General features: G+C 36.4%; 1 protein-coding gene across 1 annotated transcript in view; it reads left to right on the top strand.

The window, feature by feature from the left end:
• Nucleotides 1–17843, top strand: part of LOC114053739 (alpha-tocopherol transfer protein-like) — a 36222-nt gene extending 18379 nt beyond the window's left edge. Inside the window, exons 2-5 of the mRNA XM_027876881.1 lie at nucleotides 2263–2416; nucleotides 12591–12784; nucleotides 14208–14318; nucleotides 16583–17843. Of these exons, the coding sequence (XP_027732682.1) occupies nucleotides 2263–2416; nucleotides 12591–12784; nucleotides 14208–14318; nucleotides 16583–16756 (633 nt within the window). The 3' untranslated portion in view covers nucleotides 16757–17843. The remainder of the gene's footprint in view (nucleotides 1–2262; nucleotides 2417–12590; nucleotides 12785–14207; nucleotides 14319–16582) is intronic.
• The last annotated feature ends 420 nt before the right edge of the window (nucleotides 17844–18263 follow it).

Raw genomic sequence — 18263 nt, 5'->3', positions numbered from 1 at the left:
ACAATTGAGATCTTATATTCTCTTCATCTTTCAGTCCATTGTATAATGCTAAAGATATGACTTTACATGGAATATGGTTTAAATCTACTAATTCCACTGTGATATTCTCATGGTTCATGTAGATTATTTTGATAAACATTTATATAGATAATGTGACAGAATTGTTCAGGAATCTGTTGACTAAGTGCTGCTGCCAATGAGCAATCAGTGTTAGTCAGTCAGTAAAAATTTATTAAATGTCTACTATCTGCCAGTCACTGTGCTAAATGCTGGGGATACAAAAAGAGACGAGACAATCCCTACCCTCAAGGAGCTCACAATCTAATGAAAAATAAGAGAAAACTGCAGGCTATTACACTCAGAGTACACTGAACAAGTACTTACCCATCAGTCAGTGAGCTCCAAGCATCAGTTTTAAGCTACATTTTGTGTTACATAAACAGGAAGGGTACAATGGAATTTCACAGAGCGATAGGGGAAGATAATGATTTGCACATCAGAGAACAGATAGTTGAAGTAGAAGATCAATATCATGTAAAACAGGAAAGAATCTGGTTAACACTGGAACGGTAGGTGACATCTCAAGCTCTGTTTTGCAGGCTTTAGCATGTTATGTGACGTGAAGAAAATTAAGCTAGAAATTCTCTTGTCGGAGAGACGGTAGACATATGAACCAGCTGTCATTCTTGTTTTCTTGGTTGCCTTTTGGGGGAAATAATAAGGTCATTTTTACTTGGTTTAGTCCAGCTGTTTTTTCCACCTTTGTTTTCTCTGATTCCATTTCTACTTCTTCAAGAAACAAACCTATAACTGTGATGTTAAAGTCCACTTACCTGGTTCCACTGACCTTGACAGTGAAAGAGTTCATGGTAAAAATTCTCATACTGTAGATCTTTTCCATCTTTCTTCTTCATTGTATATTTTAAAGTATCACAGCCTCAGGATGACTTTTTTAGCTTGACTAGGTCTCTTGTCCGGTTGTCTGAACTTTTTTTTCCTGCTGCCAAACATCATAGTGCCATGTGTACTCATGTATTATTCCCTATCACATTTTGAGGAGGAAGTAAAAGATTTGTTTTCTCCACATAATTACACTTTTGGTAGGCTTTCATTATCAGCAGCAGTTTTGAATCCCTTGAGGTTTGTTAAGACTAGCTATTGCAAGCTCAGGTAAGAGGTTTAGCCCTTTACAAAGAAAATTATATTGCTATTTACCCATTGGATTAGCTAGAGATTATTTACCACCCTGTTGAATTTGTTGGGGGGGGGTAATGAGGAGAAATATTTTTCTGGACTCTAATTTGCATGTCACCATGGAAGGAGACTGTACTTAAGGTGTTTTTTTGGGATTTAATTTGACTAGGTTGGGGAAGAGAAGGAAAAAGGCATATTAGATTTGGGTTTTCTTGGTTTGGGTTTGGGTGGTTTGGTTTTGTTTTGTATTTCTGAGACCAGAATTGAGAAAGTTGTACATATGTTTGGGGGAGATAGCAAAGACAGAGAATGGGGTTGTCTTTAGTGTTCTTGTTACTACCTGGAAGGATCATTTTTTTTTCTTTAAGAATAAAAATAAAATCTAAAGCTCTTTTTTGGCCCTCAGACAAGTTTGGGCTAAGTTACTAGGGGATCAAACAAATCAAATACCTAACCCATAGCAGTTTAAAGTATAGGATCTTTGTTCCTCAGCAACAAAATCTTGCTCTATACACATTTTAATTTTTTCAACAAAGTATGTTATTAGTAAGATAAATTTTTAATAGATGTGTTTATCACAGTATCCTTTTGACAATCCTTATGGACCTTTTGAAGGCTTTTTAAATTTTATTTTGTTTTTGTTTCTCGTAGACTGCCAAGGAGGAAATAGTCTTGGAATAATATCTTATTACTATTTTAAAAGGTCTATGATTTCATGGGTGTGTATATGCCCTCTCCTTTTGCCTTTCCCAATCCCTTCATGACTTAGCAGATTGATTCTTTTCACTTTCAGGTGCCATTTCTATTCAAGCAACAAGCAATAAAAGTTCTGTCTCAGGGTTTGTACGAGACACTTTTCCAACTCAGCAGAACCTGTTGAAGCTTGCCCTCTTCTGGCATAATTTTCAAAAAATAAAGACACAGGAGATACTTGATTCAAAGTTCTATTTGCTAACTATTGCACAACAGAAACAGATACCTTATCATTGCATAATTCTTACCTTTTTCTAAATTTCCTAAGTATTTCCTATTTACTAAGAGTTATCTGAAGGTGCACTTTCTTTTCAGTTAATGAAAAATTATCACAAATGGAGAGAGGAATGTCCAGAAATAACTGCAGATCTCCGCCCTAGAACTATCCTTGGCCTTTTGAATTCTGGTTACCACGGGGTCCTGAGATCCAGGGACCCAACTGGAAGTAGGGTTCTTATTTATAGAATTGGTAAGTAATAAAATAGTACTTTTTTTGCCTTGTGGTTCATCTACACTAACTTTTTACTGAAAGCTACTAGCCTTTAGTCTTAAGATGAAGACAAGGGTCCAGACATTCAGCGTGATTCTGGAAATTGGGAATGCAACACCTAGATATATGAAGCTGCTTTCATCATTATGCCAGTAGGTCAAGGACTTGTGATTTCAACTTTCAATATAACCTACCATCAGTAGTATCAACCTTAAGAAATATAGGTAGTAAGAGAAAAGAAGGAAAAAGTGAAAAGAGAAGAAGAAGGAGATTTAAAAGATCTAAAGGGAGAAGAGGAAGGAATAAGTGGGAGCAGACATCTGGAAGTTTGCAAGTAGTCAATAATGAGTCAAACAACAATAATAGAGTACTTAGAACATGATTTCTAGAGGCACAGCACAAAGTAGAGGACAGCTTTGGGAAGTGCATAGTTCATTGGTATAGGATGTAACCCATGTGAGTTAAACACACAGCAATTATGAGTGGCACTTTTATAGTCCTCACAATATACACCTCGGTTAAATCCCTCAAATTGTTTGGACTTCATTTCCCTCATTTGTAGTGGGAATAGTACTACATTTGGAGTCAGAGGACCTAAGCTCAAATCCTTGCAGTACCATTTACCACATTCTTGACCTTAGGCAACATATTTCACTTCTCTGGGCCTCAGTTTCCTCATCTGCAAAATGAAGTGTTAGAATAGATGGATTCCACAGTTCCTACCAGTTCTAAATCTATGATCTTATACTCTTTTTATATTTACTTCTGCTTTTTCCTTTTCTCTATTTCATTTTTTTCTTACTGCTTGTCTTTGCCATCTCTGTCTTTGTCTCTATGTTTCTTTCTCTCTCTCCCTCTCTCTCCCCTTCCTTTTCCCTTTCTCTTCCTGCTCCCTCATCCCCTCTATCTTTCTTTCTCCCCTTCTCCCCCTTTCTCTCTCTGCCCTACTGACAGTTCAAAGATCAAAATAAATTTATGTGAAAAACCCTTTTTGCTCCTGTGATGTTTCCTGTGCAGGTTGATACCCTATAACTGCCTTCCCCTTTCCTAATAGTTGTGCATAGCTGAAACCAAACTGGGAAGACATAGAACTTACCTTCACTTTGCTTGAGGCTCTGGCTGAGGACCTAACTCAGAGAATCCTGAAATTGGAAGGGAGTTTACCAATCACCTTTATAGTCCACATTTTACTCTAGTGTGTAAAAGACCTTCTACGACAGCCCTGAAAAGTAATCATCCAACTTCTACTTCAACACCACCAGTGACAAGGAACTTACTGTTTTGTGAAATAACACATCCCATTTTCAATGCTAATTATTAAGAAATTCTTTCTTATATTGAACAAAAATGTTCATTGTTGCAACTTCTACTCATTGCTCCTAGTTTTCCGTATGAAATCACACAGAAACAACCCATTTCCTTTCTTTTTTTTTTCTCCTCTGGTAAAAGCACTTCAAATACTTGAAAGGAGCTATCATGTGCCTCCGAGTATTTTCTTCTTCTCTGGGTTAAATGCCCTTAATTTGTTTAACCCATTCTTAAATGACAAGGCTTCAACTTGCTTCACCATATGACAAGGCTTCAACTTGCCTCACCATCATGGCCACCATCTTCTAAAGCATTGCAGTTTATTGATTCATTTCTTGGTGTCTAAAACTGAGCACAATATTCCAGGTATCTGATCCTCATGGGGTACAGTGGGACTGTTAATGTAGCCCAAGATTCCATCAGCTTTTTAGGCAATCACATCATATGGTTAACTCATATGAGCTGATAATTCAATACCATCCCCACGTGCAATGATATCTAGCCACTTCACCTCCCCTTCTATACCTGTACCCCATCCACTTTCTTCCAAGAGGTGACTCAAGGAACTTTGTTGGATCAAGGATTGCCTTTACACCTTCCAAATAATCAGTAACAGTGAAGAGTTTCTTTGAAAAAACAAAAAGCAAAAAATAAAACCTGAAAGTGGGGCTTTGTTGTGAAAAGAAATAAGTAAAGGTATTAAAAGAGGCAGAGAATTCTAATTTGCCACAGAATGGAAGAGGAAGAAGGGAAGAATAAATTTGAAGAAGAAAAAGAAAACCACACAATTTGAGTCTCTTCTTGAAGAGGAGAAAACTGGTAAGGTAAACACACGTATTGGTAGGAGAGATATTCTCCAGTAAGGGGGAAGAAGAGAAGAGGTGGTGGACGAATCTTGCTTATATCTATCAAGAAAGCCATATGTTAAAGTGATAATAAAAGTATAATCATATCTATAATAATAATTCTTATTATTTTAGCTAGCATTCATATAGCATCTACAGTTTGCCAAGCACTGTGCCTTGCAGTGCTTTTATGTTTGTGGTTTGTTTTTTGGTTTTTTTGGCAATTGGGGTTAAGTGACTTGCCCAGGGTCACACAGCTAGTAAGTGTCAAATATTTGGTCTGAGGTCGGATTTGAACTCAGTTCCTCCTGACTTCAGGGCCTGTGCTCTATCCACTGTGCCACCTAGCTGCCCCTTTTACAGTGTCTTTTTTACAAATATTTTTCTTGTTTTTACAAATACTTTACAAATTTTTTAAAAGAAATATTATCTCATTTGATTCTCATAACAACTGGGTGGCTATTATCATCCCCATTTGACTGTTAAGAAAACAAGTTATGACTTTTAAGAACCCTGTTGTCTTCCTAGGGTATGTATCCAAGACGTGACAGAGACCCTCCCAGGATTGGTAAAAAACAGTCTACTACTAACCACTTCTGAATATTCATACGGACATAATTGAGCCTATCAGAAGGAACCTAGAATGACTTCCTAAAGATTATGAATTCTTAAGCAAGAAACTGAAGATGATAAGGACATAATGTTTTCCTCACTATTACCTATTAAAGACAAATGATGTAGAAAGGAAAAGCAAATTTTGGAAGTGAACAGCTGGCTAAGAAGATGGTGTCTTGGGAATGGATTTGGATTTCATGAGGAAGGCTTAAAATTTGGAATAACAGACTCCTCACTAGGGATGGAGAACACTTGACAAAGGCTAGTAAGAATGTATTTGCCTGGTATCTTGTAAATCTAATCAAAAAGGCTTTAAGCTGTGAGGGATGAGGGGAGGGATTAAACTGCCTCTGTATCTCTACCAAGCTAGATAAAAGAGTAGATACCAAAGAGCAGATACAAGGAAGGAAGAAAAGATATTGAAGCACCTAGAAGTTCACCTAGAAGGAGGAAGAAAAAGTCCAAGAAAAAGTGACTATTAAAATTCATGACCTTAAATGTCTGTACACAAATGAACAAAATATAGGTAGCAAACAAGGTGACCTTGAGGTCTGAACACAAGCAATTTTATTTGACTTCATAAATATCAGTGAGACTTGGTGGGATGAGACCTATGACTACAATCTGGCTCTGGATGGATATATCTTATTTAAAGTAAACAAGATTAGGTTTAAAAAGGGAGGGGGACAGGATGAGATAGCACTGTATATTAATAAGAAATATTCATGTGAGGAAATTCAGAAATCAGGAATCATAAGGATGGTGAAGAGCTGTGGAAACATTTCAATTTTATCTTAGGAGTATACTGTAGAACATATGGAAAGACAGAGGAAATAGGCTAGGAATTTATGAAACTGACCATAAATAAACTTGTTTTTGAGGTATGACACAATAGTGATGGAGGATTTAATTTACCCAGCATATATATACTGGAGCACTGTTTCTCTCTACCAAAAGCAGAGCAGCTTCTTGACTTGCCTTAATGATCATTTCATATTTCTCAAGATGTTGTTCAGTCATATCCAACTCTATATAATCCTGTGGACTTTTGTCGATGGGGTTTTCTTGGCAAAGATATACTTTGCCATTTCCTTCCCCGGTATGTCCCCATTTTACAGATGAGGAACTGAGGCAAATAGGGGTTAAGTGATTTGCTCAGGGTCACACAACTAGTAAGTTTCTGAGGTCAGACTTGAACTCAAATCTTTATGACTCCAAGTCTGGTGTTCTATCCACTGTACCACCTAGCTTCCCTTTCACAAGATGTAGAAACCAACAAAGTGAAATTCTATTCTGGATCTATTCTGGACCAAAAGGGAATAAGTTGCCGGGGTGAAAGTAATAAGGGGCGGAACAAGAGTGGGAAGAAAAGGGACTGCTACATCTAAGAATGTATGATAAAGGGGAGGAGAACTGGGCATAATCTGACATGCACCTGAGATTTTGGGAGGATAGATTTTGAAGGAGTCAAAGAAAGGATGAGTAGAATGTAATGGACAAAAATTCTAAATTCTAGAGGGTTAGCAGTTAGAAAAAATTCTAATGCAATTTCAAAGACAGAAAGAGAAACAATTCTGTTATCTAAAGAGCCTTGGATGTATATATAGCAATTTTATTAACCTACTTAGATTTTCAAAAGACATGTATAGAAGATGGGAGCAAGGATAAGATGAATACATAAGTGAGGCATAGCGTTGCAAGAATAATGTCAGGAGTGCTAAAATTTACAATGAGCTGAAGCATGGAAGATAAAACTAAGGACAATAAAAGAGATTTTTAAAAAATTAAGCAATTTAAGTGCATATCTATCTGGCTGCAACTGCATATCAAAAGACCAGGCATGCAGTTAGTTTGATAGAAGCAACAGATTTTGCCACTTGGGCTTAGTTTCTATTTGATCCTTTTTTCTGCCCACTCAGCTACATGGAAGGGAGAAAGACACTTAGAGTATTAAAATTTAGGGAACCCTTAATCCCACAAATGTCTGGTAGTTATTGAGAAAAATAAACATTACCTGTTTTGATTTTTTTTTCCTTCTCCAGCTCACATGTCCTGTTTTATAGTTTTGTTTGTTGTTGTTGTTGTTGTTGTCCAGTCATTTCAGTTATATCCTTCTCTTTGTGAGCCCATTTGGAGTTTTCTTGGCAAAGATACTGGAGTGGTTTGCCATTTTCTTCTCCAGCTCATTTGAGAGATGAGGAAACCGAGACAAACAGGGCTAAGTGACTTGCCCAGGGCCACACAGCTAGTAAATATCTGAGGCCAAATTTGAACTCAGGAAGATGAATCTTCCTGACTTCAAGCCTGGCACTCTATCCATTGCACCACCCAGCTGCCTGTGTTTTATAGTTCAGCTTTTAGGAAATGAAAATTGGGAGGTGTGTGCTTACCATAAACCAGGGTGATGTCTGACAAAAGGGCCTCAAAGCCTTCACCAAGAAGTGGAGTCCAAAGAAAAGAATAACATTAGCTACCTTGGAGAACCCTGCTCTTAGTTCTAAAGAACTTGGAGCTTGGGACTGACAATGTTTTACTGAGTAGATGAGATGTTTCAGTAACCAAAGCTCTGAGGGAACAAGATTAAAGAAGTTTTTGTTAGTTTCCAGGAAAGTATTTCTGCTATATCTAAAAGAACAGAGGGGAAAAAACCTATATACTTTAAGCTGAGACATCACGTCAGGACATGTTCTTCCCCAAAATGGAGAGAGCCAAGGTTTTCAGTGGAACCAGAAGCTGAAAGAAATGGAAAAAGGAGGGTGGGGGTGGAAAGAGAGGGGATTATTGGACTAACATCCAGCACAGCAGGATCCAAGTGGGCAAGTCCTTCCCAGCATCTAGAAGCATGATGAAATCGCTAGAAAATATCAGTAGCCTATCATTTGAGGCATGGCTTGCTCCTCCACGTGTGCACCCTGCCAATGCATGTTGCTGTGGGTACACTCTTCCCACAGAAATTGTTTTTGTTCATGGGAGAGTTAGCCACAGCTTTATGGAAGGAATGATTTGTTGCTACTTTTCTCACCAGGATACTTTATTAAATATCTTTTCTGTGAACTAAAGTATATCTTATGGCTGTTATAGGCAAACACATCAATGTGGACTCCTAATTTTATGGGATGCAGATGCATGGAGTACCTTGAAACTAAGATAGCCATTGCCTAGTGGACCCACCCCATGAGTTTGGGTGAGGGAGATTCCCCATGGGTGTTTCTCCCCATGGGAGAAAAGAAATTTTAAAGAAAGGATTGGACTACTTTCTGGAGTTGATGAGATGTGATCATTGACAACTGGGAAGAGGCAAAACTGCCCAGTTCTTATATTGCTTCTGTTTTCTCTGCCAAGGAGAAGGACCTTTGGACTAGAAAGGACAGAAAAAAGCAATTTGGGAGCTAATAGGGAGTTGGTGACCAAGATGAATAAGGAGATCATATGAGAACACCTAATTAACCTTGATGAGTTCAGATCACCTGGCCCAGATGAACTATATCATCAGGTACTGAAAGAAATGGTGGCTGTGATTGATGAGCTATCCTCAGGAAAGATAATGGAAAATAGAAAGGCACTTGAAGGACTGGAAAAATTCAAATATTGTCTCAATGGCTCTTTTTTTTTTAAGGCAAAATAATGGAAACTGAAAATTATAAGCCAGGATGTTTGACTTTGATTCTTGGAAAAAATTCTGGAATGTGTTTATTTAGAGATGGTTAATTAATGTCTAGAAAGTTAAATAGTAACAATAAAGAGGCAGCATGGCCTCATCAAGAACAGATCATACCAAGTTCACCTTATTTCCTTTTTTTGATAGAACTGACATTAAAGGAATACCATATATAGATTTTAACAAACTATTTTATGAAGTCTCCTCATGCTATTCTTATGGAAAGATTTAGGGATGTGAATTAAATGATAATACAATCGGTAGATTTGTTGTTCAGTCATGTCTGGCTCTTCGTGACCCCATGGACTAGCACAGTGATACTGTACATGGAGTTTTCTTGGCAAAGATACTAGAGTGGTTTGCCATTTTCTTCTCCAGTGAATTAAGACAAACAGGTTTAATGACTTGCTCAGGGTCACACAGCTAGTAGTAAGATTTGAACTTGTCTTCCTGACTCCATGCCCATCTCATTATCCACTGAGTCATCTAGCTGCCTCACAGTCAGCAGATTACCTGATCTCAAAGAATAGTCATCAGTACTTTTATGTTGACTTAGCAAGAGCTCTCCAATGGAATGTTCAAGGGAACTATGCTTTTAAACATTTTTTTCAGTGTCCTAAATAAAAGTATAGATATTACGTTTATTAATTTATGAAGGTGACAGAAATCCTAAAGGGGTAGCTAACTTCAGATGACAGAATTAAAGTCTGAAAAGATTTTAACAAGCTAGAACTTTTGGACTGAATCTGAGGCAACATGGAACAATGGAAAAGGTACTGACTGGAATCAGATCCTAAGTTCAGTCATTACTGTGACTGAACATAAGCAAATCACTTAACCTCCCTGGACCCTAGTTTTCTCATCTATAAAATGAGGAAGTTTGACTAGATGGATTCTCAGAACCCTTCCAGATCTCAAATCTATGTTACTCTACTCTAAAATGAAAATCAATTGGCATAAATGTAAATTTTTATGCTTGGGTTTGACAAATTAGCTTTAGATTTTTGATATGGAGAAGATGCGGCTAGGCACAGTTTACCTGGAGATCTTAGGAAACTGTGTGCTCTACAGGAATTAACAGTGTGATATGTGTGATCTTGGGATCCATTGAGAAGTATATTGTTGTTGTTGTTGTTGTTGTTGTTGTTGTTCAGTTGTTTCAGTTGACCCTTTGTGACCTCATTTGGGGTTTTCTTGGCAAAGACACTGGAGCGATTTACCATTTCCTTCTCCGACTCATTTTCCAGAGGAGGAAACTGAGGCAAACAGGGTTAAGTGACTTGCCCAGGGTCACACAGCAAATAAGTGTCTGAGGCCAGATTTAAATTGTGGAAGGTGAGTCTTCCCGACTTCAGGCCCGGCACTGTATCTACTGCCCCATCTAAAGAGGTATAGCTTCCAGGAATAAGGAGCAGATGGTCCCATTATACTCTGCCCCAATCAGAAGCACATCTAGAATTTGGGGTTTAATTCTGAATATCAAATTTTAGGAAGGGCATTGACAAGCTAGAGAAAATTCAGAGAAGGGCAGCTAGAATATTGAAGGGTTCTAAGTCCATGTCATCTGAAGATTGGTGAGAGATGCTGGAGGTATTAGCTTGAAGAAGAAAAGGCTTGGGGTTGAGGGCTGGGGAGCACGATAGCTGTTTATGAGTATTTGAAAGGCTATCATGTAGAAGCATTATATTTGTTTTGTTTGGCACTACAGGGCAGAAATAGGATCAATGAGTGGAAGTTGTAAAGAGACACACTAAAGTTTGATTATAAAAAAGAAAAATTCCTAAAATTAGAACTATCCAGAAGTGGCAGGTGCTGCCTCAGGAAAGAATGAGTTCCCCCTCATTGAAGGTCTTCAAGCACAGGTGGGTATATTATAGTGGGAATTTTTTTTTTTAGTATGACCTGGATTATGAGGCATGAGTTTCTCCTCCACAAATGCACCCTGACCATGTATGTTGCCATGTGTACACTCTTCCTGCTTTTATTCATGGAAGAGTAAGCATATTTGGTTTCTGAGGACCCTTCCAAATCTAAAAATCTGTAGATAGAATATATACCTAGAAAGTTATGCTTCATCATAGTGTAGAAGTAAACCTGTGTTCTTGAAGGATCTGTCCATGGAAGACAATTGGACAGGTCCTACCCAGTTGAAAATGTTTCAGGGACAGACATGGTGATAGTCGTTGGCTACATTATGATGCTCTTTTAGCCACAAAGTGATTAAATGTTTGGACACTCCAACCCTTGAAGACCATCTACCATATTTTATAGGGTTTTCTCACAAAATTACTGATACTTGAAATGTTGAAGCAGATTTATCAGAAGACCTAGTAAAAAAATTTCTTTGTCTTATGCCATCAGAGACTTAGAAAACAATTGGAGAACAGTATCTTTCACAAAAAAACATACTTGATTGTAGGAAGAACCAGACGAAAAATCAATCAAAATACACTAATTAAGTGTTTACTATGAGCCAAGCATTGTGCTAAGTGCTGGGAGTACAAAGAAAGGGGAAAATGGCCACTGCCTTCAGGGAGCTCTCACATTCTGTTGGGAGAGGAATATGTATGTACGTGTGTATGTACATATGAGATATATACAGAGTAGATGAGAAATAATCCCCTAGGTGAAAGCATGACTATGAACTATGTTTCAGAACATTTTAATGGGCCAAATGTGAAGGGATAATTTTAAAAAATGATGTGCCAAATTCTCCTACAGACTATTTATTGAACCTATACCTGGAGTCCATAGGGTTTAAGTCTTTTGGTCTTACTTTATGTTGTATTTATCTTCACTCCTAGTGATGCATGTGTGTGTGTGTGTGTGTGTGTGTGTGTGTGTGTGTGTTGTGTGTACCAGGAGCATTGAAATGACTTTGCATTTTTTTCCCGAGGTCGCCAGGGAATCTGGTAGGCAGTGAAGTTCAAATCATGGATCACATCTAAAACATCACCTGGACACAATATTCTAACTTCTATTAGGCTAGTCCTCTTCACATTTGCCATTGTTGCAGCAAACATATACATGGCAGTCTGAAGCATAGTGTTAGTATTAGAAGGTAGATTGGATTTTCAGTTAATTATTAAAATTCTTAATTACCAACAGCTTAGCTTTTTTTTAAATACAAGGGCCTGAGCCCCCACAGGCCTGAGCTAACATTTATGAAATGTCCTCGGGGTTGACATAAAGTTAGTATTTATTAAGTGCCTGCTGTGGACCAGGCACTGTGCTAAGTCCTGGGGATACAAAGAAAGAGAAAAGACAGTCTCTACTCTCAAGGAGCTCACAGTCTAATGGGGAAAGACAACATAATATAGCTATGTACAAACAAGATATGTACAGGATAAATTGGAGAGAGTCATCATAGAGAGGGCACTAGCAATAAGGAGGATCAGGAAATACTTATCTTAGAAGATGGGATTTTAGCTAGGACATGGAGGAAGCCAGGAGGCAGAAAATGAGGGGAGAACACTCCAGGCATGCAGAATAACTGGGGCAAATGCCTGGAGTTCAGAGATGGGGTATTTTGTTTGAGGAATGAAAAGGAGGCCAGTGTCACTGATATAAGATACTGTGCATGTAGGCTTATCTTCATTGGGCTTATTTTAATTTATCCTTTATACCTGTGTCTTTTCTTGATAGTTGTCTTTGCAAAACTTGTTTAATCCTTTTGGCATGTGATTTAAGATCTCCATTGTTCTATAATATAATGCTTTATTTTCAGCATATTGGGACCCAAAGGTTTTCACAGCTTACGATGTATTTCGTGTAAGTCTTATCACATCAGAGCTCATTGTTAAGGAGGTAGACACTCAACGGAATGGAATCAAAGCTATCTTTGATCTGGAAGGATGGCATTTTTCTCATGCCTTTCAAATCAGTCCGTCTGTTTCCAAGAAGATTGCTGCTGTGCTAACAGTAAGTTTAAAACAAAAATTTTAATTCTAAGTATCAGATTTAATATTTACAAGCAGTGCTTATATTTGGTGACATTTGTGACTAACACTAGGCTGAATTTAGTAGAAGGCAAGTAGAAAAATGGCCTCTTTCTAAGAAAAACAAATGGATACTCTAGTTACTGTTATCTCCATTTTACAGATACGAAAACTGAGACTTAAAGAGGTTAAGGTCACTCTAGTCACTATGCTATGTTGGATCAAACTTAAATAAGGAATGGCTTTTTTTTCCAACCTGCTTACTCCTTCCACTGAACACTTCATATATCATGAAGTGAAATAAAGTGAATTGGGAAGCTTTAACCATTGGTGCAGTGTGATTAATCAAATCACTTGGTCTTGACCTTAACTGAAGCTTACATGCTTACGTGTAGCACAAAAGCCCAGACTATGAGCTTTTGCCCTACTGGATCTTTAAAATATTTTTCCATTCACCTTATTAAGCCTTATAAATTTTGTACCATATAAATGAGTCCCAAGAAAATAATAGACCTCTCTGTAAAATCAAAAGAAACCAACATATGCAAAGATACACATAATAACTCAAATGTCATAACTTAGAAAAACTGTGTAGTATTGGCTATGGATAGAACCATTTCATTTTTGTAACCTAGAACAATGTTTTTTACACAGTAGGAATTTGATGTTTGTTAAATTAGTAGGTCAGAAGCTGATTTGAGGGAAATATGTAGAGAAGTATGTGCATATGTACATCAGATTTGAAAATCTAGTGTTAATAGCTTATTTTATTATTGTTGTTAAGTCACTCAGTCGTGTTCAACTCTGCATGACTCCATGGACTTTTGTCCATGGGGTTTTCTTGGCAAAAGATACTGGAGTGGTTTACCATTTCCTTCTCCAGTGGATTAAGGCAAGCAGAGGTTAAGTGATTTGCTCAGGGTCACACAACTAGTAAATGTCTGAGGTCAGATTTGAACTCAGGGCTTCCTGACTCCAGGCCCCAGGCTCTATCCATCGTACCACCTAACTGCCCCTTTTATAGCTTATGCCAATGTCCAAAATGAATAATGAAAAACTTTGTTCAGACTAATTATAAGATGTGTATATAATTGGGGGAGATGGGGAGAGGGTTTTCTATTATTTATCTATGTGGATTTTGTGATTTTTTTTCCCCTCAGGTAGATCTGTATGATCTAAATTCCTAAAATAAATCTAAAATATAAATTCTATTGGCTTGTTTACTTTTATCTGTGAATCAGACAAACTTTTATAATGTATGAATGTTTTTAAAAAAGTTATAATTCTGATTTGGCTTTGGGTATAATGAATATACTAAAGAAATACTTCACTTGCACCTTGTTTATAATGAAATTATGTTAATATTTATTTATACTTTTTTGCTGACACATTAATTTTTTTTAAAGGACTCTTTTCCCTTAAAAGTTCGTGGTATCCATTTGATAAATGAGCCTATAATCTTCCATACGGTCTTTTCTCTGATTAAACCTTTTCTGACTGAAAAAATTAAGCAACGGGTAAGTAATATTTTTAAATCATTTGTTCTATGGTGATATGCAAGTTATGGTTTTTCATAACCTCTATTTGAATCCTAGACGCCTAGGTTATACAGTGTTGGAATTGAAGTCAGGAAGACCTGAGTTTGAATCCTGTCTTAGACTACCTGTGTGACTAAAGTCATTTAACCTCTCTCAGGTTCGGTGTCCTCATCTGTAAAATGAGGATAATAATAGCACCTGCCTCACAGGTTTGTTGTAAGAATCAAATGAGATAATATATAGGCAGTACTTTGTAAACATTGAAGTTCTATGTAAAGGCTAGCTATTATTTTTATCATTAATATACTGAAATCAGCTAATGTTGATTTTTCTTAAAAATTAGAAGGCAATAGTGAATTATATCTATCTCGGTTGCAGAAAAGGAAAAAAATCTTAGCAGTTCAACAAATAGAAGTCACAGATGACAAAATAGAATAAAATAGATTGATTATCAAAAGTTAAAAGAAAAAATTGAGAAAAATCTTTGTCATAAGCTTTTTAAAAAAAAAAAAAGTGATCTGGTTTAAAAATGCCTAGGAAGTGATGCAGAGGCCTTGTTCCAGGAAAGATAAGGTGAAAGTTCACCTTATCAGAGCCCATGGTCCCAGAGGTAGAGTTCAAGGGTAAGGAGGACAAGGAGGAAAACCAAAGTATAGTCAAAATGATCAGTGATAGGAAAAACCTGCATTCCTGCCTGATTTGACAGTTCAACATCCAAAAAATTCCTAATGGTGACTGCTTTTTAAAGACCTCTAAAGATGGAGTTTTTACAATCTTCCTTTGCAATCATAGAATCATTGATTTTTAGAGCTAAAAGCTAGTGCTCATCTAGTACCACCCCTTTCTTTCATTGATGAGGAAAATGAGCCCAGGATAATTAAGTAATTTGCTACTAGTCAGTGGCCAAGTAAAAACAAAACTGGATTCCGACCCACGTCCTCTGACTTCAGATCTATTCTTTCCATTGTGCCAGAGGAATGTATAGTAATATAACTTAATAATAGAATGTCCTGTGTTCACACGTTAGGTTGGAATCAAGCTGCCACAGTACTGCAGGATAATGTCTGTAGGGTGCTTAGTGTTTAAGAATATTCAATGTAACTTATCCTAAAGTCCTTCTCTCTGAAGATGACCTATTTTTTATGTTTTATGGAACTGGGAAATAGTTATTTACCATGATATTTGTAATTTTCTGTATACCTGAAGATCATTAAGTAGTCTGATCAATCTAAGAAGTGAGCAGAATGAAAGCCCAAAGACCAGGAAATAAAGAAGTTGGTTAATCAAGGAAACTATCCCAGTAGATAAAAATGCTATGAGAGACTCAGGAAGGAGAAAAAAAATTCAACCAGTCTTCCTCTAAGCCATTCAACAGTACCCCCTTTAGTTTTCTTATTTAGACTTTCCTGAGCCAACATCAACCAATCAATTTTATTTTTAATATTTGAGAACACATTAGAATACAGAGCACCGGTCAATATGTTTGAGATTTGAGGAGAAGATTATTCTAACAACAGAATGAACATGGCACTGGATTTTCAATTCTTTCATAATAGTATTTTTAACACTCAACATGATGAATTTGGAAGATTTATAAAACTGAGGGATTTCAGATTTTTAACTAGTGATAATTTTCTTTTCATTTCTAATTGACCCTAAGGAATAAAGGTACAAAGACATTATTCTTAACACCATATACCTAAGATGCGTATATAATATTTGCAAGAACTTTCATGATTACAAGTATTTATTGAGCATCCTTCAATAGAGTAGTTACTTTGCTGAGAATCAGTTGTATATCAGAAAGTGAAATTCAGAAAATGTTGAATTTGAGTATCTTTTTTTTTCTTTCAGAAGGGAAAATATTCCTTTTCAACCTACCTATCCTCCTTTCCCTATAACTATAACCATGAAAATGGTTGTAGGGATTCCAGGGAATCAGTATAAATAATGACTCTTTATGTGTTTCAAGCTTAGCTTCAGTAGGGATTGATGTCAGAGTCAAATTAGGTTCAAAATTGAGAGTGTTGTAGCCCTCTGTACTGGTACTGATATAAAAAAAAACAGTAAAAATGCATTCTTTAATATAATGTGGCATCTAAACTCAATCTCATGTCTTTCAAGTCATTAGAGCATCCCTGTTCTATGCTGTAGACTTTCAGTTGGAAATAGTTTTTCACATATTTTTTGTATGTTGAAAAAAAGGGGTAAAAAACACTTTCTAAAACTACTGTTTCTTTCAGATTCATATGCATGGAAGCAATTATAAACAAAGCTTATCCCAGCATTTTCCAGACATTCTACCCATAGAGTATGGTGGTGAGACATGTTCCATGGAGGACCTTTGCCAAGAGTGGAGAGATTTTATAATGAACTCTGAAGATTATCTTCGTAGCATTTCTCAGGATGTCCAGTAACATTTTATCATAAGATAAACCATCAGATAGGCTTTATTAATTCAAATCGTGGGGAAATATTTCTCCATGGTAACTACATGGAATAATAACCTCTACCAAATGCAGTCTTCGAAAATGTGAACTTCAGAATGTGAAAGTTACTTTAGTGAGGACAACTATGGATATTGTCCATTTTTAAATTTTTTAAATTGAATTTTCCACTAATTTTTAGAAAATTACATAGATGTTAGACCTCAAAAAGTATTAAGGGAGATTTGCATCTTAATCTTGAATAAGTTATGTCAGAGTTAGATATGACAAGGCTGACCTCCACTGCAGGTAAATTGCATGTCTTTGGAATATATTCCAAAGAAATATTCCTGTAGTTACTGAAACATGAAGTCAGTTCAATTCAATGGAATGTATAGAGTAGGTCATCAAAAGAAAAAGTAACACAAACTCATCTATGACAAATGCAGTCCAAATAGTTTGGTTATGGAAACAACTGAGTTTGAAATCTCACTTGTCATATATGAAGTTACTTCCTCAGGCCAGAAAGACAGGGAAAGAAAAAAAAAGGAATTCATCTCAGGGAAATAGTATTTCAGCTGCTTTGCACAATGAAACACTTTAGCTGAAGCATGACAAAATATCATGTACTCTTGTGCATCATATATCAACCTGTGTGAAACTACTCACATCACTATTGACAAATGAAAAAAATTGTGGAAAATGCTTCATGTATAGCTAATAGTTTTCCAATCCTGATGGGTGTGTGTGTGTGTGTGTGTGTGTGTGTTTGTGTGTGTGTGTGTGTTTGTGTGTGTGTGTGTGTGTGTGTGTGTTTCCCTAGCTACATAATAATCAGGCTTTTAATTTTGACTTCTAGATGAGCTAATTTTTTTAGTTACCACAATAGGCACAAGAATTTGGAAATTGTATCCATATGTCTTATATAACCTAGTTTTAAAAGAAGCACAATATTAATTGAATAATAAGAAACCTCAAATTAAAGAATAGAGGAAATGTTCACATTATTTTAATATAAGTGGGGAGCAGTTTGACATTGTAGGGAAAAAAAAAACATTGCATTTGGAATCAAAAGGATCTAAGTTCAAATCTGAACTCTTACTAGCTGTGTGACTCTGGGCAATTTCCTCATTTGTAAAATTAGCAGTTTAGACCACAATTCTGAAGCCTTTTTTTAGCTTTACTGTAAATACTATGATCTTAGAAATGTCATTTAACTAGAATTTTCATTGTTTTTTTTTAATAGTAGCAGTTGTGCAATTAGATTAGGAAGTCTTAGAAATGTTAATTAGGCTTCTGAAAAATATTGCCAGGTAATTAAAATGTGCTATTTCCACTATTCCTAGTGTGCAATAGCACATCAAAAGAAGAGAACAACTCAGCCCTCTTATTTAATATAGATTTCAATTTTAATATAAGTTTCTACATTTGCTATTTTGCCACTTTTTATTGCACCTTTAATTTGTAAGAAGAAAAGGATTTTGGAGCTAACTGTCTT

Source organism: Vombatus ursinus, unplaced genomic scaffold (assembly GCF_900497805.2).
Source record: "Vombatus ursinus unplaced genomic scaffold, bare-nosed wombat genome assembly UNPS02014812.1, whole genome shotgun sequence".
In the NCBI taxonomy this organism is placed as follows: Eukaryota; Metazoa; Chordata; class Mammalia; order Diprotodontia; family Vombatidae; genus Vombatus; species Vombatus ursinus.
The sequence above is the reverse complement of the archived record's forward strand: the minus strand, read 5'-3'. Positions and strand labels throughout refer to the sequence as shown.